The sequence below is a fragment of the Hemiscyllium ocellatum genome, chromosome 33 (genome assembly GCF_020745735.1).
Source record: "Hemiscyllium ocellatum isolate sHemOce1 chromosome 33, sHemOce1.pat.X.cur, whole genome shotgun sequence".
NCBI classification, from domain to species: Eukaryota; Metazoa; Chordata; class Chondrichthyes; order Orectolobiformes; family Hemiscylliidae; genus Hemiscyllium; species Hemiscyllium ocellatum.
Genome location: NC_083433.1, coordinates 1,446,789 through 1,470,485, shown reverse-complemented (window position 1 = coordinate 1,470,485; position 23,697 = coordinate 1,446,789). Strand labels below are relative to the sequence as shown.

Sequence of the window (23,697 nt, the reverse complement as noted above, 5' to 3'; positions counted from 1 at the left end):
ACTTCGATTGGAGTTGTAAATGTGGCGACATTTAATGAGGCCAGACTCCAGATTGCCGATGTCTCTTTCCCTTTCCTCTAACATTTATTGTTTAAGTCAGTAGATGGAGGCACTGAGAAACGCATAGTCAATGCCTGATGTTCTGGAAGTCTTGAGTGTGGTGCTGGAAAAACACAGCAGATCAGGCAGCATCCGGGGAACAGGAAAATTGACGTTTTGGGCAAAAGCCCTTCATCAGGAATGAGGCTGCGAGCCTCTGGGTTGGAGAAAGTTGCTGAAAGTGCGATAGATGGATAGAGGTGAGGGTGGACTGGATAGGTGGGAAAGATGATGGACAGGTCATTAGGGCGGTGCTGAGCTGGAAGGTTGGAACTAGGAGAAAGTGGGGTGAGGGGAAATGAGGAAACTGGTGAAATCCACATTGATGCCATGGAGCAAGAAAGAAGAAGGAAGTTAGACACCTTGGTAGTGATATAAACCCCCCCCCCCCCCCCCATTTAATACTCTGCAAAAAAAAACGCAATGTCTGTAATTGTTTTGTCTAGGTCTGTATATGGAAGTTGTATTTCTTGGTTCTGCAGGATGTTCAACTGTCCAGCCAGCCTGGATTACAGAGCTGTATTTCAATACACAAGATAAATCGCAACAAAGCAAGAAGTGATTCCAGTCCCTCAAGAACAGAGGGTCCATCAGGGAGCTGGCTTTTTAAATCATTTTCCTGATTCCCTCCTGACTAATGTGCCTCAAACCTGTGTTTGATCCTGATCAGGAGAAAGTGAGGACTGCAGATGCTGGAGATCAGAGTCAAAAAGTGTGGCGCTGGAAAAGCTGATGAAGGGCTTCTGCCTGGAACGTCGATTCTCCTGCCTGAACTGCTGTGAGTTTCCAGCACCACACTTTTCAACTTTGATCCTGATCTGCAGCATTGATAAAACAGAACCTGAATCAGTTTTCTCAATATTTATCCAGAGGTACAAATCTGCTGAGCTTTACAGTACTGTTCTGGCTTTGATTTAAAACCACGTGGGTGCTCCACAGTGCTGGGTCTAGATCGCTATGCTCCTCACTGTGGTACCACTGTTGATCATCGCTAATTAAATGTTTGCCAAGAATTTGCATTTCTATATACTGGTTAACAATAAATTTAAGCAGGAAGATGAGGTGAATTTGACCCATTTGGCTTAATTTTACCAGTGTAGTAACATCTTGTGTGTATTGGTTGGTACTGTGAAATGAGAAATTATGACCATTTCTTATCAGTTATCAAAAGGTTGTGATGGTGATCATATGTAATATCCCAGGCATATCAGCTGAGAACCAGTCATTGCTAAACGATGTGCTACAGTAGGCATTCTCCAGTCAAATCCTTCAATTGCCAAACTAAAGAGATTACCTTAACAGATTCTTGTCCTTCTGTTGACCTCTCCCCATCTACTTGTCAATTTTATTATTGGAATCTGTTCCTCCTAATGTGACTGATATTCTCTCACAGTTGCTACACTGCAATTGTGCTATAGAGCTCAAACCCATATTAAAACCAGCTCCATAACTGCCTTGATTGTTGAGTTCTGCAACAGATGGCACATTGACCCACACAGATGACATGTCCCACTTGCAAGCTGTGCTTTTGTGTTCATCTCTGTCCGGATTAAACCAATTTGGGAACCTGCTCCTGATTTCCATCCACTGCCCCCTGCTGGGTAGTGAATGTATGGCTGCTTTGAGACCAATGTCGCCTCCAAATTTTCTTCCTGTCTGGCCGCCTTATCGAAAAAAAATGTGCAGGTTAGGTGAATTGGCCATGCTAAATTTCCCGAAGTGTAAGGTGAAGGGGTAAATGTAGGGAAATGGGTCTGGGTGGGTTGCGCTTTGGCAGGTCAGTGTGGACTTGTTGGGCCGAAGGGCCTGTTTCCACACTGTAAGTAATTTAATCTAATGTAATCTTTTCAGAATATTTCGAATGACAAAGCTGCCATGCAGCTGAGAGAAATTGCAGGATGGAGGGTGATGTTGGTCAGCATCTAGCTGCCAGGAGAAAGTGAGGACTGCAGATGCTGGAGTCGAAAAGTGTGACACTGGAAAAGTGCAGCAAGTCAGGCAGCATCAGAGGATCAGGAGAGTCAACCTTTCAAGCATAAGCTCTTCACCAGGACTCAGGATCCTGATGAAAAGCTTATGCTCGAAACTTCGACTCTCCTGCTCCTCAAATGCTGCCTGCCCGGCTGTGCTTTTCCAGCACCACGCTTTTCAACAATCTGGCTGCCTTCACGGACGGGTGTTGGGGAAAGTTTAACAACATTATTTATGTTAACCTGTAGTTCCATGCAATAATGAGAGCATTGTATTCCCTCCCAGTTCATCTATTCAATGCTGGGGAAATACTTGTCCCTCCTTGTGAGTTGAAGCAGGGTCTGAGCTTTCCTGATTGGTGGTTAAATGCTGGGTCATGATATCTAGGTATCTCCATCACTAAAAGAGCAATTCTCAGACACTCAATGTTTGTGAACCCTACCATACACTCAGCTTACGTCTTGCATCAAAACCACTTAGTGTAGTCGCACAAGCTATTGTAAATTTTCTTTATATCTGAACCTATGATGGGTTTCAGTATTCTATTTCACTGTGAAGGCCATCACATATGGGCCCAATTTTCCTGGCTTGTATTTAATCTGGACTGTTACGTCCCAGCTGAGGTCATCTCAAGTTCACAGAGATGTCAGGATTGCTTCCATGGAGAAGCACAAGGATGGAGGGTGAAGAATGTTCATGCACAAATGAACACTTGGGAGAGACATTGCAGGGATGAAAGACAACAGAGAGAAACAAAAAGCAAGAGGTGTTTAATTATTGAATATCATGTGGGTAAAGATAAGTTTATGTTTGCCAGTGACAGTACCTTCAGGAACTGTATCTCAGTGAGAGACGGCACCTCCAGGAACTGTATCTCAATGAGAGTTAGCACCTCTGGAATTGTATCTCAGTGCGAATCTATATACTTATGCTCTTAATTAAGATGTTTCAACCAAATCTCGATGTTTGTAATGTACTTAGGAACTTTTAAGTACTTTACATTGTGAATGTTTTTCTAAAGTCGTGGAGAGTAACATTCATCCAAATACATGAGTCTGTTGTTCATAAGTGTAATTTTTGGGAAGTCTTATGTAAATTGTTGTCTAAGGTTCGTGCAGCAGTATGCCAGGGCCTGCTGATCAGACTGATGTGGGTAATTCGCTAGATAATCCAATGTCACTGCTGATTTCACTGATTTTTGTTAATTATAAAGCCACCTTATTTGACCTGGTCCAACTGGAAATGTGATGGAATGAAACTTTGATTTGCAATTGGTGAATATCTGTCAAAATAGTTGAACTAAGAATAACACCTGTGTGCACAGCAGGAAGATATAGAAAATGGAGATCGACTTTGGAACTCTGCCTTTTTGTGTTTGGGCCACCGTCTTGAAGTTGTTAAAGGCCCACTTAAAGCTCACCATCAATTGGGTGTATGGTGACCCTGGTCTGATTGTAATGATTTCACATGGCCAAACAGCTCTGACCAAGTTTTGATTTAAGTGGCTGAATCTATGGACCCATTGTCTGTGTGATACTTAGCTCCACTACAATAAGATGTTCTCCTGGTTAAGTGTTCACAGCTGCCTCTATGCCCAGTAGTGTGGGCGCTCAGTCCTTTATCATTTCTTGATTTTTAATTAAAGATTTAAATGTGAATCTTTATTTCTATATGTTGTACCTGCTGTTGGCAGGACATGAGGTTGGACCATTCCTTTCACAACAGACTGTCAGATCTTGGGTTGTGTTATCACAAGGAGAAAGTGAGGTCTGCAGATGCTGGAGATCAGAGCTGAAAATGTGTTGCTGGAAAAGCACAGCAGGTCAGGCAGCATCCAAGGAACAGGAGATTCGACGTTTCGGGCATAAGTCCTTCATCAGGCCGATGAAGGCCTGAAGCTTATGCCCGAAACGTCGACTCTCCTGCTCCTTGGATGCTGCCTGACCTGCTGCGCTTTTCCAGCAACACATTTTCAGCAGTGTTATCACAACCCTAATGATAGATCATCCCATCAAAAGCAGAACTCACCTGTTTGCTTCTACCATCCTTGTTTGGTAGAGCAGTGTGTGTGGCTGTCCGACTGGATTTAATTCAGTTTCTTTCACAATTCAAGGGTGCAATAATTTCACTGGCCTTCTATTTCCTGAAATCCAGTGACAGCATTATAGTCCATATGCCTCTCAATTGAATCTGTCTGTTATAACATATCAGAAGTGTAGCATTCATCTCTTAACCATTTGTTCTGCTGCTGAGTCTGTAATAACATAAGAACATGGAGCAGGACTAGGCCATCTGACCCTTAGAGCCCATTCTCCCATTCAGTAAGATCACAGCTGATCTTTTTGTGGACTCAGCTGCACTTATCCACCCTCACCATAACACTTAATTCCTTTAATGTTCGAAAAATTTTCTGAACTGTAAAAACATTCAATAAGGAAGCCTCAACTACTTCACTGAACATGGAATTCCACAGATTCACAACCCTCTGGGTGAAGAAGTTCCTTCTCAATTCAGTTCTAAATCTGCTTCCCCTAATTTTAAGATTATGCCCTCTTGTTCTAGTTACATCCGCCAGTGGAAACATCCTCTCTACATCTATCTTATCTATTCCCTTCATAATTTTATGTGTTTCTATAATATCCCCTCATTCTTCTAAATTCCAATGAATATAATCCTAGTCTACTCAGTCTCTCCTCATAAACAAAGCCATGCCCCCACCCCCATACAGTAATCCAAGTGTGGCCTCACCCGCATCCCAGACAGCTGCAACATACCCTCCCTGATTTTAAACTGAATCCCTTTAGCAATGATGTACAAAATTCCATTTGCCTTCTTAGTTATGTGTTGAATCTGCAGACCGACCTGTGATTCATGCACAAGGACACCCAGGTCCCCCTGCACATCAACATGCTGCAATTTTTTTACCATTTAAATAATAGTCCTTTTTACTATTATTCCTAACAAAATGGATGATTTTGCATTTATTAGCATTGAACTTCATTTACCAGACCTTAGCCCATTAATTTAAATGTCTACATTGTCTGAAAAGTTTCACAGTCCTCTGCAGGCTTTACTCTGTCACTCATCGTAGTGTCATCCCCAACTCTAAATCTATTTGATTAGATTAGATTAGATTACTTACAGTGTGGAAACAGGCCCTTCGGCCCAACAAGTCCACACCGACCCGCCGAGGCGTAACCCACTCAGACCCATCTATATAAATTGTGAATAATTGCAGTCCCACCACTAGTCATTGATCACCAACCAGGAGAGCACTAATTTATTCCCATTACAGAGCCATAACTATTAATATCAGTCAGTTTTTTTTTCTTTTGAGATGTCAATGTCACTTTTTAACACAAAACAGTCCAAAGCATGCGCTATATCCATGTCTCTTCCAATACATTAAAGCAAAGAATTAAGTATGTAATTAAAATATTAAGAGCACTTAAATATTAAATGGAATTGTATTTTTTAACATGCCAAATAATTGAAACTTGTGAAGGCGAAATTGACTAAATGGTCATGTTGCCAGCAGGTTTGTATATAGTTCAACTCTTTCATCTTGGGTCAAAACCCGGTTGTTTTTAATTATGAGGGTAATTGACTACAGTTTTGTGAACCAAGTGTTGCTCGGATCTTCAACACCGTCGATTCTAGCCACGAGGTATTCATTAGACTGATTAATTCTGGACAATACTGACGAGCATGAGGGTTTTCTCTTCATGCTGGAATATTACTGACACTTCTGTAATTAGGTAGCTCCGTTAATGGATCATTGTGAACCCAGTGTGAGTTATGGATCATTGTGAACCCAGTGTGAGTTATGGATCATTGTGAACCCAGTGTGAGTTATGGATCATTATGAAGCCAGTGTGAGTTATGGATCATTGTGAACCCAGTGTGAGTTATGGATCATTGTGAACCCAGTGTGAGTTATGGATCATTATGGATCATTGTGAACCCAGTGTGAGTTATGGATCATTATGGATCATTGTGAACCCAGTGTGAGTTATGGATCATTGTGAACCCAGTGTGAGTTATGGATCATTATGAACCCAGTGTGAGTTATGGATCATTGTGAAGCCAGTGTGAGTTATGGATCATTGTGAAGCCAGTGTGAGTTATGGATCATTGTGAAGCCAGTGTGAGTTATGGATCATTGTGAACCCAGTGTGAGTTATGGATCATTGTGAACCCAGTGTGAGTTATGGATCATTGTGAACCCAGTGTGAGTTATGCAGGTCCTGTGCTGGGGACACTGTCCTGACATGGAGCTAGTGTGAGGGGGTCGCTCTGGCGGGCGGGGGTCAGGGTGGTGCTGGGAAAGCACAGCAGCTCAGGCAGCGTCCGAGGGGCAGGACCATCAGCAATCCCTGAGGGGCCTGTATTCCCGCTCCTCGGGCCCTCTCTCCCTCTCGGTACTGAACTGCTCCGGGGCCTGGCGCCGGCGGACACGGAGAATGGCGTTCACTGCCGCCGTGCAGCGACGTCACATCCTGTCGTTGACGCGGAGTCACTTCCGGCCGTGCGGCGCTCTATAAGAAACCCCGTGGCGGCGGCGGCTCGGCCTTTTCCCCCGGATTGAGGCGCGAGATGGCGGACAACCAGGTGAGGCCTGAGGCCCGCGGGCCGCGCTCACCCGGGACCGCGGTGTGCATTAACCCCACATTAGCGGCTTGGCGCCGCTGAGCCCGGACACGGAGTTGTCGGTTCACCCCCGGCATGTGCCTGATTTTCTCTCTGTCTCTATTCCAGACTGAGAGGGCCTACCAGAAACAGCCCACCATCTTCCAGAACAAGAAGCGAGCTCTGCTCGGTGAAGGCAGCAAAGAGAAGCTCCCCCGCTATTACCGCAATGTAGGCCTAGGCTTCAAGACACCCCGAGAGGTGAGGCCCCGCCAGGCCGGGCACGATGCTCTGGGCTGGGGTGGGGGTTACTGAGTAACCAGGGCCCGGTCATGGGCAAAGGTGCGGACACAGCGAAGGGCTTTCACTGAGCTCTGCAAGTCCCCGGGGGCGGCCTTCGTGGCAGAACTCCATCAACAGCCTAACATTTTGCCCCTGGTCTTTAGCTGGTAGTTCTTCTTCTCTTCCCCCCCCACACACACACACCCCCAAACACACACACACACCCCACACACACACACCCCCACATACACACACACACACACACACCCCCACATACACACACACACACCCCCCCACACACACACACCCCCACACACACACTTCCCCCTCCCACCCCACACACCCACATACATAGACACACACCCCCACACACCCCCCCCACAACTCTAATAATGAGATATATTCAAAAGTCTGATAAGTGGGGAAGAAGCTGTTCTTGAATCTTCTATGTTATTTCAAACTTTAGTATCTTCTGCCCGATGGAGGAGGGTGGCAGTGTATGTACCTGGGTGTGAGGGGTCTTTGATTGTGTTGGCTGCTTTTCCAGGGCAGCAGGAAGTGTAAACAGTCAATGGAAGGCAGACTGTTTTTTGTGATGGACTGGGCAGAGCAGTTGCCATTGTAAGCTGTGAATGAGATCTTTAAATCGTGTTTCTATAAGTAGCCTTGTATAACTTACTGCAAGGCCAGCTGATGGTTTAATGATGATGGGTGTTACAGCTACAAATGATCATTTTTGCTATGGGTTTTCAAGTCTTTAAGGCACTGGCACTGCGTATTGGTTTTACTGATGCAGGTCCCTCCATGATTCAAGCCTGTCTCTCATTAACTCTACTCCCAAAGATACATGTATTATATCCCCTTTTCTCTGTCCCAGGCCATCGATGGAACCTACATTGACAAGAAGTGTCCATTCACTGGGAATGTGTCAATTCGAGGCCGAATCCTAACAGGTGGGGCTAACCTTGCTACATCCTGTTTATTTTCTCAGGTGACTGGATAAATCTGATCAGGACACTGAACACTCACTATGTTAGGTGTCCCTTGTGTACTGGCTGTGGTGGTTTGAGTGTTGATCTATTTCTTCTTCAAGAAAATTGCTGCTTTTCTGGAGTGAAGGCCATTGGTGAGGAAACTGCGACCTCCAGGCCAGCTGGTGTGGAGTGGTATTAGCTAGCCATTTCTAATCCGTTACACAGCCTTTTTGCAGACTGTTAGCTGCTTTCAGCACAGATTCTCTGGCTTGAAGATCGTGTCTTGTGTGAAAATGCATTTGCTATTCCTGTTCAGTTTTTTAATCAGTCAGTGGAGGTTCAGATCTTTTCTCTCGCAGCAGCACAGCACCAGGATTCTGGGTTTGATTCCCGACTGTCTGTGTGGAGTTTGCACGTTCTCCCCATATCTGCATGAGTTTCCTCTGGGTGCTCCGGTTTCCTCCCACAAGCCACAGATGTGCAGGTCAGATGAATTGGCCATACTAAGTTGTCCACAGTGTTAGGTGCGTTAGTCAGGGGTAAATATAGGGAATGGGTTTGGGTGGGTTTCTCTTTTGGAGGGGTGCTGTGGACCTGTTGGGCTGAAGTGCCTGTTTCCACACTGTAGAGAATCCAATCTAAAGGTATATACACGGGATAAAGTATTTTCAATCACTGATTCTTCTGAAGTTTGCCTGGCTTGGTTTACAGAATGTCCTCTACCCCCTAATTAACTAATGCCCTCAATTAGGATTTATCTAACTGCTTTCTAAAATAATGGCAATATGAGGATAAGGTAGCATGAACATATTGCACGTTATGATCTTTTCTTTTCCATTAGGTGTTGTGACAAAGATGAAAATGCAACGGACCATTGTTATTCGCAGAGACTACTTGCATTACATCAGGAAGTACAACCGCTTTGAGAAGCGACACAAGAACATGTCTGTGCATCTATCGCCCTGCTTCAGGTATCCCCTGCTGTTTCAGTACCATTGGCATGTCTTGGGTCTGGGGAATGGGCATTCAGGAAGTGTCTGTGATGTGGGCTGTCTCAATGATCTGCATGGTTCCACAGAAGGAGGAGCCTGTCGATGTTGCTGAAGAATCCATTCCCTGAGCATGGCACCTAATGCAAGCTTCACATCTGTCAGTCTAAATGGACAGTGTGACTACTTCTTTCCCCATTTGATGACATTGCCCCTTGTTATGATTAGGTTCCACGGCTGTTCTGTGGCAGCATCCATCCTCTAGGTCATCCTCTTGACCTCAGTTGGGCCACATCAAGAAATTGTCACATGAGCTCTGGTGTATGGAGTAGTCAAGAATGTACTGACCGACCAGAAGTGGATAATCGAAGGTTTAGACCGAAGGTTCACTTGTCTTTACCTATATCAGCCTGGGCCATTTGCATTTAAAGTTTACTTGTTTAATGTTTGAATTCTGAACAAGTGGATCTTAGGAGATGGTATTTGTTGCTATTGATGCTGCAGAGTTGAAAACATTTTGACTGACTCTTCAGCATCTGCAGTTGTTCACCTCTTGGTTTCAGAAGGATTATTTGTTCTCTGCCCAGTATTTTTTGATCATCCTGCATTCAATGTGTGGAATTGGTGGCACAGTGGTTAAATTCACTGGACTAGTGATCAAGGATCCCAGGCCAGTATTCTGGGCACATTGATACAAACACCACTGTGGTGGATGATGAAATTTGAAATGAATAAAATCTGGAATAAAGAGCCTAATTATAACCTTTGTCAGTTGTCATATTCTTTAAAAAGTATCTGGTTTATTGAGGCTCTTTAGGGAAGAAATCTGTTCTCATTATCTAGTCTGACTCCAGACCCACAACAATGTAGTTGACTTTTAAATGTCCTCATGCCAACCTATGACAAAGAAATAAATTGTGGGAGGGTTTAAGTAACGGGTGTAGTAATGGGAGACATCAGGTGGAGGAGACACTAACTACCATTCCGAGTTTGACAACTCTTGTAAGTGGGTCAAGGAGTGGTGAGATACATAGTACTGCTGTTCTTGGTTTACCATCCAGTAGGCTCTGCTGGTAAGATTGGTCATTGCTGTACCAATTTGGTCCATTAAGTGAAACCTGTGGTTACTGGTTTCTTTACTGAGAAAGGCCAGTGCTTCAGTGTTCTGACAGTTGTCGTCTTGTTGCAGGGATGTGCAGAATGGGGACAGTGTGACTGTGGGAGAGTGTCGGCCTCTCAGTAAGACTGTACGTTTTAACGTCCTCAAGGTCACCAAAGCTGCAGGAGCAAAGAAACAATTCCAGAAATTTTGAATGATTGAAATGAATCAGTTGCAATAAAGTATGTGGACAAATCCTATTGCCTGAAAGTGTCATGTTTATTTTTCTAAGATGTTGATCGTGATATAAGAATTTCTAGGCCTCTTTACTGAGTCAAATCAGCATGATACCCAAAGGTTTGTACCAGATTTTATTTTGCAATGAATTCAATCTTTGATTTGTGTGGTGCGGTTATACTGCACTGGACAGCCATATTAACTTCCCAGGCATTGTCACTAAATAGTGTACCCAGTTGTGGCTGAGTTAGTTGGTTTGAGAGTTCAATGATGTTGAGTTTCAAAGTAATTTTTTTTCATCTGATGGTGCTGAGTTAATCATAAGTTTCTCTACTCTGGTTGCACTGTTTCTCCACTGGAAGTACAGGCTGTTGGGAGAGGGGTTCAACCAGGGTGCATAGGGCTAGCTGATGCTTTGCCCCACGTACAGGGATGGCTGGCACTGCTGTACAATGTTCAGCGATTAATGCTATAATTTATTGGAGGTATATTTCACTGGCAGGTTCGCAGATTCTTGGTGCAGCAGTGACCAGTAAGTGTCTAATTGTGGGCTTTTTAAAAGCTTTCAGTAGTTGTGGATGAATTAGTATTTTCACATCATTCACACAATCAGGAGTTTTTCTTGCTTCAGGCTGTCTTGAGCGTACACTACCCCCAGCTGCCTTCGTGCCTCATCCAGAATGCTCATTATCAGCTCACTTTCAGCCAGTGGCAACTCAGGACACTCCTTTAGCCCTGCAATTAAACCACAAGTTAAAATAGCAGTAGGTTCCTTCCCGAGTTCACTAAAATCACTGCAATCCCAGTAAACAGTATTTGAATTTTCCAATTAGGTAATTCTCTAACTAAGCTGTGTTGACCAGATCAGTAACAAAGACCCATTCTGTTTGTACTGCAATCCCCTCGGACACCAAACCTGTGAGAGGGAACTCAAATCTTCAGGAATATATGCCGTGAAACCTTTTCCACATTGCTGATAGATATTATTAAACTGCATTAATTAAGTACTATTATGGCCTAGAGGTCAGTAATGGGGTCACTGCATCATTTCTTACAGGAGTTACCTTTCTGAAGACATTGCCTCACTTGGTCAGCTTCATAACGCAGGCCTGTGCTGTTTGTGAAGTTGAGAGGTTGAGATGGAGGTGGCAGTGGGAACTCCTGGACCTTCCCATTCACCACCAGACTTGTTGGGCACCACATATAGCCTGGAACCTTGATGGGAAAAGACATGTCACAAAACAACCAGTCTTATCTCAAGGATTAAAAACAATAACTGCAGATGCTGAAAACCAGATTCTGGATTAGTGGTGCTGGAAGAGCACAGCAGTTCAGGCAGCATCCAAAGTGCAGCAGTCTTATCTCAACTTGATTTCAGCTGTTACTTGTGTGTTTATTTTGGAGAATGTCACATGTTTGCATTCACCAGTCACTGGTATTGGTATGAGACCCAATAATCAGTAACTGTAGGGGGTGGGAAGAGGTGCTAGATGACTTACTTATGCCATGTGAAGAATGAGCACCTGCCAGGGTATGGGTGTCTGGAACTGTCCAGAGTTATTGAGCATTGCTGGGTGTGAGCCACTGCTGGGTGAAATCAAATTGTGGCATTCTTGGATGTGCAGGTGCTGGGACCCTGGAGATGGTGAGCAAAAACTGACTGGCTCCACATAGTTGTATACCACAGGACCCAGCAGTAAAAGCAGATTGAAGGGGTTCTGCATATACAAGGACAGAAGGGAAACTTACTGTGATTGTCCCTTTTGTCCCACAGATGGTTGCCTGGTTAGTGAGCTGTATTGCCATGGATACAGTTACCATAGCCATTCGTTTTCGGGGGTACTTCAGCACAATGGTTACTGCTTCATCAACTCCTGTGGAGATATGAGAAAGAACCTGGTCAGGAAGCAACAGATGATTGTGGCTCATGGGTGTAAAGTAGAGATGGGACACTTTGAACTGGGGTGAGAGTATCACTTGTCTCCAATACAATTGCTACTTGCCCTTCTCAGTTAGGAATCCTGTGGCATGAATTGACTCAGGCTTTTCACCATGGAATGCCATGCAGACAAACTGCAAGCAGTAACAGCCAATGTCCAGAAGTACTCCGCCACCCAATTCTTTCTCCACCAGCCGTGGAGTTTCCATCATTTGCGTTCCAAACTCTGCTTTAACTATTTTAATCTCGCCCACACTGTTCTCTTTTAGCAGAGCACGGATTGCCTTAGAGACCGGGAAAAACCGTGTCCATAAACCCTTTAAAAACACAAAACCAAAAGTCAGCTTGCTCTTAATGTCTGGCACATTTTCACAATCAACTCATTTCTGGGCATTCCTCCTTCCCAGAACCAACATTCTCCCCTGAAATTAGCACACTCCCTAAGAATACAAAACAATTACGTATAAACCCAGCAGAATTCTATACTTAAAGCTGTTCACTATCAAAACCATAAGCGGGATTGAAGATTCAGATCCCACTGACATAGTTTGTTTATGGTCTGGCAGTAAGTGCAAGCCTTGCCACTGTTCTTACATTTCGAGGATGAGTTAAACCAAAACAACTGTTGTTAGTACAGCCAGTAACTAAGTGACACCAGTAATTTTCAACAAGGTGGTAGTGAGCTGCTTTTGCTGTTTTGGAAGTTGGGGTGTCCGTCTCGCCTGGTTTTGGCTGGTCCTTCAGTGCAGTACTAAGGGAGTGTTATACTGCTGAAAGATCAGTATCCCAGATAATCCATTCTTTCAGCTCAGATCCCAAGTCTCCTTCAATAGTGAAGCATTCTCCCAGTTTCCAATATTGCCCTCTCAAGCAGCACCATCAAAATGGATGATTTATCTCAATGTGGGATTTCAATATGCACAAATATTTCACAAATTTAGGAATGTTGACAAAAACCAATGAAAACATGGTACTTAGCTTTAATATATTCAAGAAAGGTAGGAAAAAAACTCCTCATGCCAATCATTGGGAAAAAACTGAACATTATTAAGAAAGTCTTAGTGTAATGAGTAAAACATGGTATACAGTAATTAGAATAAGGCAATTTGCTTTAAAAACATTCATATTAGAGTTCTGAGGAGGTAACTGGCGGGATTGATAAAGGGGAGCCAGTTGATGTAGTCTGCTTGGATCGCTACAAGGCATTCAACATGGTGATATACAAAAGTTAAAACACATGATAAGAACTCATGGAGTTGGGGCTAATGTATTAGCATAGATGTAGAATTGGTTAAGGTGCAGGAACTGGTATAAATAAGGCATTCAAGATGACAGGCTGCAGCTGGTGGAGAGCTGCAACAATCAGTACTGAGGACTCTGCTCTTTATAATCCATATTAATAGCCAGGATGAAAAGGCAGAGTAATATATCTATGTTTGCTGACATGCTGAGATGGTTGGGAATCAAGGTTGAGAAGAAAACAGGCTGTAAAAAATATAGGCAGGTTAAGTAAGTGGTCAACAAGATAGCAAATGGCATATAATTTGAGGAAGTGTGAGAGTATCTTTTAAATGTGAAACTTGTAAATGATGATGTTCCAAAAAATCTGACATTAGTAATACAATGAAGACAAAAGGTTAGTGTGCATATACAGCAAACAATTGGGAAAGCACATGGTATGTGGCCTTCATTGCAAGGGTTTCAAGATTCTGAACAGGCTAGAAAAGGTACTGAGACAGTGTCTCTCCTTAGCTGGGGGACCTAGAACAAGGGGTCAATCATTTAACACTGATGTGCAGAGAAACATTTGATTAAAATGTAATGTATTTTCAAAATGTTCTGTCCAAGATAATTGTGGGTGCTCTATTATTGAATATATTTGTGTGGTAAGTGGGTATAATATATTATTTTTGGAATTTGAATATCCAAATAGAGGGAGATGGATATGGATGTAAAGTTCTATGAAGGATTATTTTTGAAAAGATCAGAAAGTAAATTTGGAACAATGACCTAAATAGATCCAGTTCCATGAAGGACTGCAACAGAGTGCCTGGGAGGACTCCTGGGAGTGTTAATGCAAAAAATGCTGTTGATTTTATGACAGGCAGAGTAAACACATTAAAGAAATAATTTTGGTTTTGACATCAGAACAGGTTGAAGTTTTAGTTCAGACAAATCTGGAGTTCACTTCAGAAGGTGAAACAGTTTCCGCTAGCAAGGGAATCAACTCAGTTCAGGTAAATGACTCACTTCAACAGAAGCATTTTCTAGTTTACAAAGCTTTCAAGCTAAGAAAGTTGGGATAGAAATCTTGAAGTCATTATAATTTTAAAAGTTTAGGCCATCACAGTTGTGAGAGGTTCATGCCAGAGACTTGGAAACGACTTTTTTTAAAAAATGATCTGAGCAGTTCAAGGTAATGTAACTGGAAAGTGTCAGATAAAGATTTTTAAAAACTGAGATGGAAGTGATAATACTCTGGGTTGATTCTCTATAATGAATGGTGTTGGGAAACCGGATGAAACAGGCTTATGTTAGGGTGAGACATGAAGACTCAGGGCATTTGAGAGTTACAAGTTAGCCAGAAAAGACCTAAAGAGAGAGCTAAGAAGATCAAGGAGTGGACATGAGAAGTCATTGTTGGATAGGATCAAGGAAAACCCTAAAGCTTTCTATAGGATTATCAGAAATAAAAGAATGACTAGAGAAAGATTAGGGCCAATCAAGGATAGTAGCGGAAGTTGTGCATAGAGTTAGAGCAGATAGGGGAGACGCTAAATAAATATTTTTCGTCAGTATTCACACTGGAAAAAGACAATGTTGTTGAGGAGAATACTGAGATATAGGCTACTAGCCTAGAGAGGTTTCACAAGGAGGAGGTGTTAGCAATTCTGGAAAGTGTGAAAATAGGTAAGTCCCCTGGGCTGGATGGAATTTAACATAGGGTTCTTTGGGAAGCCAAGGAGGAGGTTGCAGAGAGTAGTAGCGGTGTGGAGTGCCCTGTTTGCAACAGTAGTAGACTCGCCAACTTTAAGGGCATTTAAATGATCATTGGATTAAACATATTAATGAAAATGGAATAGTGTAGGATAGATAGTTTTCAGATTGGTTCCAGGGGTTGGTGCAGCATCGAGGGCCGAAGGGCCTGTACTGCACTGTAATGTTCTATGTATATAGCTGAATTTGCTTAGTGTTTTGTGGAATAAACATTTTTATTGTTAAAGAACATTTGCAGCCTTGTTTGAACATTTTGCTGACTAACTGAATGTCAACCAATTACAAAAAATTAAAGATATGATTTGTCAAACCAGAGTTCACTCAGGACCTGACTGATCAGGGATTATCACCAGCAGCCTTCACACATAAAGCATGGGTTTAATCTCTCAGGGAATCATGGGATACAGGGAGGGCACAGTGCATTTGTAAAATCTAAGATCAGCCATAATTATCTTAAAATAGAGTAGGGTTAAGGAATACATTCATGTATTTACATGTTCTTGCGTCCTTTGAGTTTTACTCTGTATCTAACTCTGTGCTATCCCTGCCCTGAGAGGATTTGATAGGGGCAGTGTAGAGGGAGCTTTACTCTGTATCTGACCCTGTGCTGTCCCTGTCCTGAGAGTGTTTGATGGGGGGACAGTGCAGAGGGAGCCTTACTCTGCATCTAACCTCGTGCTGTCCTTGTCCTGGGACTGTTTGATGGGGACAATGTAGAGGAAGCTTTACCTATGTTTGTCAGTTCAGTGCATCGGAAACAGATGCTGGGTCCCTGAGATTTTATTTTGTTCATTTCATTTGATCTGTGTGTTCTCTCGAGTGAGGTGCAGGGCCTGAACTCACCTCCATGAGAAAAAGGTTCTTGTCTCGGGCTGCACTGACCAGCTGTTGGACTTCATGCAGGTTCATGGCCAAGGGTTTCTCACAGAGAACATTCCTTCCAGCCGCCAACATGAGCAAAGCCACCTTCAGGTGCTCTGGGTTAATGATTCCCACGTAGACAATGTCTGACAACCAAGTGATAAATGCAGTTAGTGTCGCACTCTGTTACTGGTACGCATTCTTACTCTCACTCTCGCTGTTCCAGTCAAGTGGAGAGCCTTGCTGTTACTGTCAAACAATTATTTTCACACACTTATTTTGTTTGTGGGATTTGTTAAGAGTCAGTCACATTGCTGTGGTTCTGGAGTTACATGTAGGTCAGACCAGGTAAGGACAGCTGGGTTTTTACAACAATTGGCATTTGTTAGTTAGCTGCTGCCTAAAGGGATGATGTTAGTTACTTTGTTAGTTATCTGCTGCCTGTAGGGATGTTAGTTAGTTAGTTAGCTGCTGCCTATAGGGATGATGTTAGTTACTTTGTTAGTTATCTGCTGCCTGTTGGGATGGTGTTTATTGGAAGTAAAGGTCACCAGCTACCAAGGGAGGACACATCCCGAGATTCCTGCCCTCTCCCTCCCCGTGCCTTGGAACAGCCCCAATCCTGGGAATCTCACCGACATCGGGATCAGCTGCCAGCTCTCTGTATGAACCGTATGATTTGGGGATTTCATGTCGCTCTGCGAATTCCCGGGCCCGGGAGGAATCCCGGGAGGCAACAGCCGCCACCTGAGAAACACAGACAGACAAACAGAGAGAGAGAGAGACACAGAGAGAGAGAGGGTCAGGTCTTGGGCTGGGGGCGGAGGGAGGGGGCAGGGCAGGGTTACAGCAGCTACTGAACCCCCACCCCTCACCCTCAATCTCCACACATAACCCCACCCCACCCCCCAGACACTCCCCACTGCCCCCCAACTCACTCCCTCCAGCATCCAGTCCACCCCTGGGTCTCCCCATCCCTCCCTCCTCCTGTCTCCCTGTCTCTCTCTCTCTCTCTCCTCCTTAACCTCTCCCTTTTACCCCCTCTCTTGCTTTACTCTTCACCCTCACACATTCATTTTCTCCCTCCCTGTCTCCCCTCTCTCTCCTCCCACCACTCTCTCACTCCCTCTATCAGCCCTCCAAATGTCTATCTAATCCCCTCTCTATCCCTCATCCCTTCATCTCTCCTCCTGCTTGGCTCTCGCCCTCTGTCTTTTTTATCCTTCTCTTTCCCAATCCCTCTCTCTCTATTCTTCTCTATCTTTCCATCTCTCTCACTCCCTCTCTCTGCTTCCCTTTAAAAATATCTCTCATCCATTTACACATTCCCTCTCTCCTTCACGATCTTCCCTCTATCTCTCCCTTTTGCTATCAATGTCTTTCCATTCCCCTCTCTCCTTTCACTATTTCCTTTCATTATCTCTTCCCTCTCTTTCTCCCTCTCCTCTCTCCACCTCCCTCTCCTCTCTCCACTTTCACAATTTCCATCTCCATCTCCCTCTCTCCCCCTCCCTCCATCTCCACCTCCCTCCATCTCCCTCCCCCTCCCTCCATCTCCCTCTCACCATCTTCCTCCCTCTAACTCTCTCTCCCCCTTCCCCTTTTTCTCTCCTGCCTGCTCTCTCCTGCCCGTGCTCTCCTGGCCTCTCTCTCTCTCCCTCCTGCTCTCTCCCCCACCCCACCCCACCCTCTCTTCTCCCCTCTCTCTCCATCTCCTCCTCTCCCTCCTCTTGTACCTGATGTTCTGATGCAGGGAGGGTTTTCAACGCCACCATGAAGTCATGGCTGATCTTGCCTGCTCCACAGATTCCCCAGCGCGTGGCCATCACCCTGTCCCTGTCTCTGTCTCTGTCTCTGTCTCTGTCCCTGTCCCTGGGGCCGAAGGGTCTGTCTGTGGAGCTGCTGCTCCGGGTTTTTATAGAGACGGGCTCTCTGGGCAGTCACTGACACCAGTCTTGTTTATAAATTCCTGCATTAATGACTAACTGGGGTTTAAACCCGGACAATACTGGCTCAGACCAGCTCACTGGCTCCAAACTCGGCAATATTCCCAAATTTCTGCAAACTCCCCACTACCTTTAATATCCCACCCAGTCTAATCCCACTCTCCCCCTCACTCCCCACTCCCTTTAATATCCCACCCAGTCTAATCCCACTCTCCCCCCCTCACTCCCCACTCCCTTTAATAACCCACCCAGTCTAATCCCGCTCTCTCCCCTCACTCCCAACACCCTTTAATATCCCACTCTCACTTCACTCCCCGTTCCCTGAATATCCCATGCAATTTAATCACACACTCCCCCTCACTTCCCGCTCCCTTTAATATCCCACCCAGCCTAATCCCACTCTCCCTTCACTCCCCACTCCATCTAATCCCATTTTCCCCCTCATGCCTCACACCCTTCTGTAACTGATGTCACCCCCTGTCCCCCAATGCCACACCTCCTCCAGTGACAGTCTCTGCCCCCATTCCCTGCTCCAGCCCCACTCCAGGTTCTAGCTCCCAGCCCTGCCGTGTTTTCACCATCCCCCCTGACCTGCCCCTCACTGAGGGCCAACAATCAGTCCTCAGCAAAGGCCTTACCTTCATCCCCCTCCGCTCCCAGATCAACAAATTCAACATGTGTTGTGACCTCGAACATTCTTCCGTCGCCTCCGAGTTTATGTTTTCCATCAAGATTCCCGCCCACCTTCCGAGGACTCCTTCACTCACCTCCAACACACTCCATCCACCTGGACACCCTGTGCTGGCCTATTACCAGCTCTCAACCTCTTTATTTCCTTCTGCCGCCGAGACATTAACCGCTTCAATCTGACTACCCCCTTCCCCCACTCCAACCTCTCACCCTCATCACGCGCAGCCCTCCACTCCCTCTGTTCCAATCCCAACCTCACCATCAAGCCAGCAGATAAAGGAGGTGCAGTGGTAGTTTGGCGCACTGACCTCTACACTGCTGAAGCCAGATGCGTACTCGAGCACACTTCCTCCTACCGCCCCCTCAACCATGACCCCACCTCCCATCACCAAACCACCATCTCTCAGACCATTCACAACCTCAACACCTCAGGGGATCTCCCACCCACAGCTCATTGCTCAGGAACCCCACAACACCCAGCTGTACCTCCTACCCAAGATCCACAAGCCTTGACCACCATGGCTGACCCATCATCTCAACCTGCTCCTGCTCCACCGAACTCATCTCCATCTACGTTGATACTGTCCTTTCCCTCCGGTCCAGGAACTCCCTTCAGGACATGACTGACACCCTCCACCACCTCCAAGACTTCTGTTTTTCGGCCCCCATCACCTCATCTTCACCATGGACATCCAATCCTTCTACACCTCCATCCACTATGACCAGGGCCTCCAAGCCCTCCATTTCTTCCTCTCCCGACTTCCCCAACAATACCCTTCTACCGACACTCTCACTTGTTTGGCTGAAGTGGTGCTCACCCTCAATAATGTTCTAGGAGAAAGTGAGGACTGCAGATGCTGGAGATCAGAGCTGAAAATGTGTTGCTGGAAAAGCGCAGCAGGTCAGGCAGCATCCAAAGAGCAGGAGGAGCTTCCTGAAGAAGGGCTCATGCCCGAAACGTCGATTCTCCTGCTCCTTGGATGCTGCCTGACCTGCTGCGCTTTTCCAGCAACACATTTTCAGCTCACCCTCAATAATGCCTCCTTCGAATCCTCCCACTTCCTCCAGATGAAAAGGGTTAGGCATGGGCCCCAGCTATGCCTGTCTCTTTGTCGGCTACGTGGAACAGTCGATCTTCCATAGTTACACCAGCACACTCCCCACCTCTTCCTCGGCTACATTGCTGACTGCATCGGTGCCACCTCGTGCTCCCACGAGGAGGTTGAACAGGTCATCAACTTCCACCCTGACCTTAAATTCACCTGGACTATCTCTGACACCTCTCTCCCCTTCCTGGACCTCTCCATCTCCATTGACGGTGACTGACATTTTCTACAAACACCACCTCCCACCCTGACTCCTGCAAAAATGCCATCCCATATTCCCAATTCCTCTGCCTCCACCGGATCTGCTCCCAGGAGGACCAGTTCCACCACAGAACACACCAGATGGCATCCTTCTTTAAAGACCACAATTTCCCCTCCCACATGGTCGATGATGCCCTCCAGCGCCTCTTATCCACTTCCCACAACTCTGCCCTCGAACCCCACCCCTCCAACCGCAACAAGGACAGAACACCCCTGGTCCTCACCTTCCACCCCACCAACCTCTGTATGCATCACATCATCCTCCACGATTTCTGCCTCCTACAAACGGACCCCACCACCCCAATCCACTTTCCATAAAGACTGTTCTCTCCCCGATTACCTCATCAGATCCACAGCCCCCACCAACCCACCCTCCCCTCCCAGCAGGAATTGCAAAACCTGTGCCCGCACCTTGCCCCTTACCTCCATCCAAGGCCCCAAAGGATGGAGTCTCACCTGCACTTCCACACTTGTCATTTATTGTATCCGTTGCTCCCGATGCGGTCTCCTCTCCATTGGGGAGACTGGACACCTCCTAGCAGAGCGCTTTAGGGAACATCTGGGACACTCGCACCAATCAACCACACCGCCCCGTGGCCCAACATTTCAACTCCCCCTCCCACTCTGCCGAGGACATGCAGGTCCTGGGCCTCCTCCAGCGCAGTTCCCTCACCACCCGACGCCTGGAGGAAGAACGCCTCATCTTCCACCTCGAACACTTCAACCCCAGGGCATCAATGTGGACCTCACCAGTTTCCTCATTTCCCCTCCCCACACCTTACCCGAGTTCCAACATTCCAGCTCAGCACCATCCTCCCACTCTCCCCCTCATTCCCCACTTCCTTAAATATCCCACCCAGTCTAATCCCCCACTCCCCGCACCATTTGATTGTCTCACCCAGTCTAATCCCACTCTCACCCTTCACTCCCCACTTCCTTTAATATCCCATCCAGTCTAATCCCACTCTCCCCCACTCGCTTCCCGCTCCCTTTAATATCCCACCCAGTCTAATCCCATTTGCCACCTCACTCCTCACTCCCTTTAATATCCCACCCAGTCTAATCCCACTCTCCCACTTCACTCCCCAATCCCTTTAATATCCCACCCAGTCTGACCCCTTTGAACCTATCCATTCTGTCTGTTTAATTGGATCTCTCTGATATCCTAATTCCTGACTCCATTCCTAAATGAAGGACAATGTTACTTGGAATTGTGCTGTTTGATTTGTGTTCTAATGCATCGGGACAGCTCAGTTCTAGCAATCAATCCCAAAAATCTAATTTGTTTATTCTGTTCTGGAATTGAAAATCTCTGGTGGCTTTGCCTCAAAGTTTCTCTTTCAGAAAGTTAATTATCAAGACAGAACCTGATGACCTGCTGGAAATGACAGGCCTAGTCTGAATCTCTGGGACTGGAATCGACCTGCCTGAAATGCTGAACCCTCAACCAGATTCCCCGAATGCTCTGCACTGCACAGCACAAACTCCACATCACTGGGTATTTGATCATTAGTTTCTCTTTCTAATATTGAATCCAAAATATTTGTGGAGCTTTGAGTTAATTGAGTTAATTCATTCACCTTTAACTACTTTCACCAAGTCTGTTCCACAAACCTGTTAATCTGTGGGGGAAGAATTCATGATCTTGAAACTCTGTTTGAAGGTCAGTTACATTGTGCTCATGCCTGCTCATTTTCACTTGCTTACATTTTAGAGAAAAGGTAACATTTCAGAACCTGAAAATTGTACAAGGTAGAGTCATCTCCAGGCACACGTGATCGAGGAAGTGAAAAAGGATTTTAGTTGTGGTTTACCTCAGCTCAATAAAACCCAGATGAGAAAGTCTTTAAATTGTGTAAAGTTAATTGGAACCTTTTGTCTAAAGGATTTAGTCAATAAAACATTCTGAAAGTTTCAGAGTGATCCTGAAACCACTTGGCTCCTGTATTGGTCACCCAGTGCCTGTTGTGGTACATGTGCCTGGAATTTTCCTATATTGGAAACCAACTTTTTGACTAATGTCAAAATCCTTTTTGTCAGAAACGAGGAGCAGGAGTAGGCCATTTAACCCTTTGAGCATATTCTGCCAATCCATGTGATTATAACAGATCCTCTATCTCAATGTCACATAGCCCTTGATGCCTTTAACACCTAAAAATGTATCAATCTCTGGAATGTACTCACAGCTTTCTGTGGTTTCAGATTTCAGTGTTTGACCACCTTCTGAATGAAGAGATGTTTTCTTATCTCAGTCCTAAATTATCTTAATCAACTGGACAAAGTTAAAAATCACACAACACCAGGTAATAGTCCAACAGGTTTATTTGGAAGCACTAGCTTTCAGTGCACTGCTCCTTACTCAGGTATATGGAACGTGTGGTAGCTACCTGACCAAGGAGCAGCACTCCGAGAGCTAGTGCTTCCAATTAAACCTGTTGGACTATAACCTGGTGTTGTGGGATTTTTAACCTGTCCACCCCAGTCCAACACCGGCTCCTGCACATCATGGCCTTAATCAATTATGTCAGTGGCAGAGGAGTGGCAGATGGAGTGTAATTTGGATAAATGAGTGATCCACCATTTTAGTAAAACAAACAAGGCACGACTTAAACAATTAACACTAGGGCCTTGGGTCACGTTGTAGTTTTGTAGAACAGAGAGACCTAGGGGTTCAGGTATATAATTCTTTGAAGTTTGAATCACATTGTTGAGGTGATTAAGAAGGTATTAGCAAGTGTTCCTTCAGGTATTTGAGTATAGGAGTTAAGGTTGTACAGGACTGGTGAGGCCACTTCTGGAGTATTGTATCCAGTTTTGGTTGCCCTGTTAGAGGGAGCATGTTATTAAACTGAAGAGGGTTCATAAGAGACTGGTTCAGGATGTTGTCAGGAATGAAGGGTTTGAGTTAAAGGAGGCTGGATAAGCTGGGACTTTTCTCACTGCAGCGTTGGAGGTTGAGGGGTGACCTTATAAAGGTTTATATGATAATGAGAGGACATGGATAAGGTGATGGCAGCTGTCTTTTCCCTAGGGTGGGGAATTTCAAGATCAGGGATCATATTTTTAAGGTGAGAGGAGAAAATATTAATAAAGATATGAGGGGCAATGTTTTACTCAGAGAGTGGTTGATGTGTAGAATGTGTAGAATAAAAAGCATAACAGCAGGTCAGGCAGCAGCCGAGGAGCAGGAGAAGTTGATGTTTTGGGCAAAAGCCCTTCATCAGGAATACATGGCCTCTATTCCTGATGAAGGGCTTTTGCCCGAAACGTCGATTTTCCTGCTCCTCAGATGCTGCCTGAGGTGCTGTGCTTTTCCAGCACCACTCTGATCTAGACTCTGGTCTCCAGCATCTGCAGTCATTGCTTTACCGTGTGGAATGAACAGCCAGAGGAAGCGGTGGATGCAGGTACAGGTACTATGTTTAAAAGACATTTGGATAAATGCCACTGTGGGTGGCACAGTGCCTCAGTGGTTAGCACTGCTGCCTCTCACAGCACCAGGGACCCGGGTTTGATTCCAGCCTTGGGTCCTGTCTGCGTGGAGTTTGCACATTCTCCCCGTGTCTGTGTGGGTTTCCTCCCACAATCTAAAGATGTGCAGGTCAGGTGAATTGGCC

The 23,697-nt window shown here is 45.4% G+C and overlaps 2 protein-coding genes across 2 annotated transcripts; one reads left to right on the top strand and one right to left on the bottom strand.

Annotated features, from left to right (window-relative positions):
* Positions 1 to 6,574: 6,574 nt before the first annotated feature.
* Positions 6,575 to 10,303, top strand: rps11 (ribosomal protein S11). The gene is made up of 5 exons (XM_060849436.1): positions 6,575 to 6,681; positions 6,829 to 6,960; positions 7,859 to 7,934; positions 8,797 to 8,926; positions 10,134 to 10,303. The coding sequence occupies exons 1-5, from the start codon at positions 6,667 to 6,669 to the stop codon at positions 10,255 to 10,257; spliced, it is 477 nt and encodes a 158-aa protein (XP_060705419.1). The 5' UTR covers positions 6,575 to 6,666; the 3' UTR covers positions 10,258 to 10,303.
* Positions 10,304 to 10,881: 578 nt separating this feature from the next.
* On the bottom strand, positions 10,882 to 17,903 carry LOC132831171 (trans-1,2-dihydrobenzene-1,2-diol dehydrogenase-like). Its single transcript, XM_060849182.1, has 7 exons — positions 17,814 to 17,903; positions 16,713 to 16,824; positions 16,060 to 16,223; positions 12,284 to 12,536; positions 12,030 to 12,154; positions 11,345 to 11,495; positions 10,882 to 11,015 (listed from the first exon to the last, which is right to left on the bottom strand). The coding sequence occupies exons 1-7, from the start codon at positions 17,901 to 17,903 to the stop codon at positions 10,882 to 10,884; spliced, it is 1,029 nt and encodes a 342-aa protein (XP_060705165.1).
* Positions 17,904 to 23,697: the final 5,794 nt, after the last annotated feature.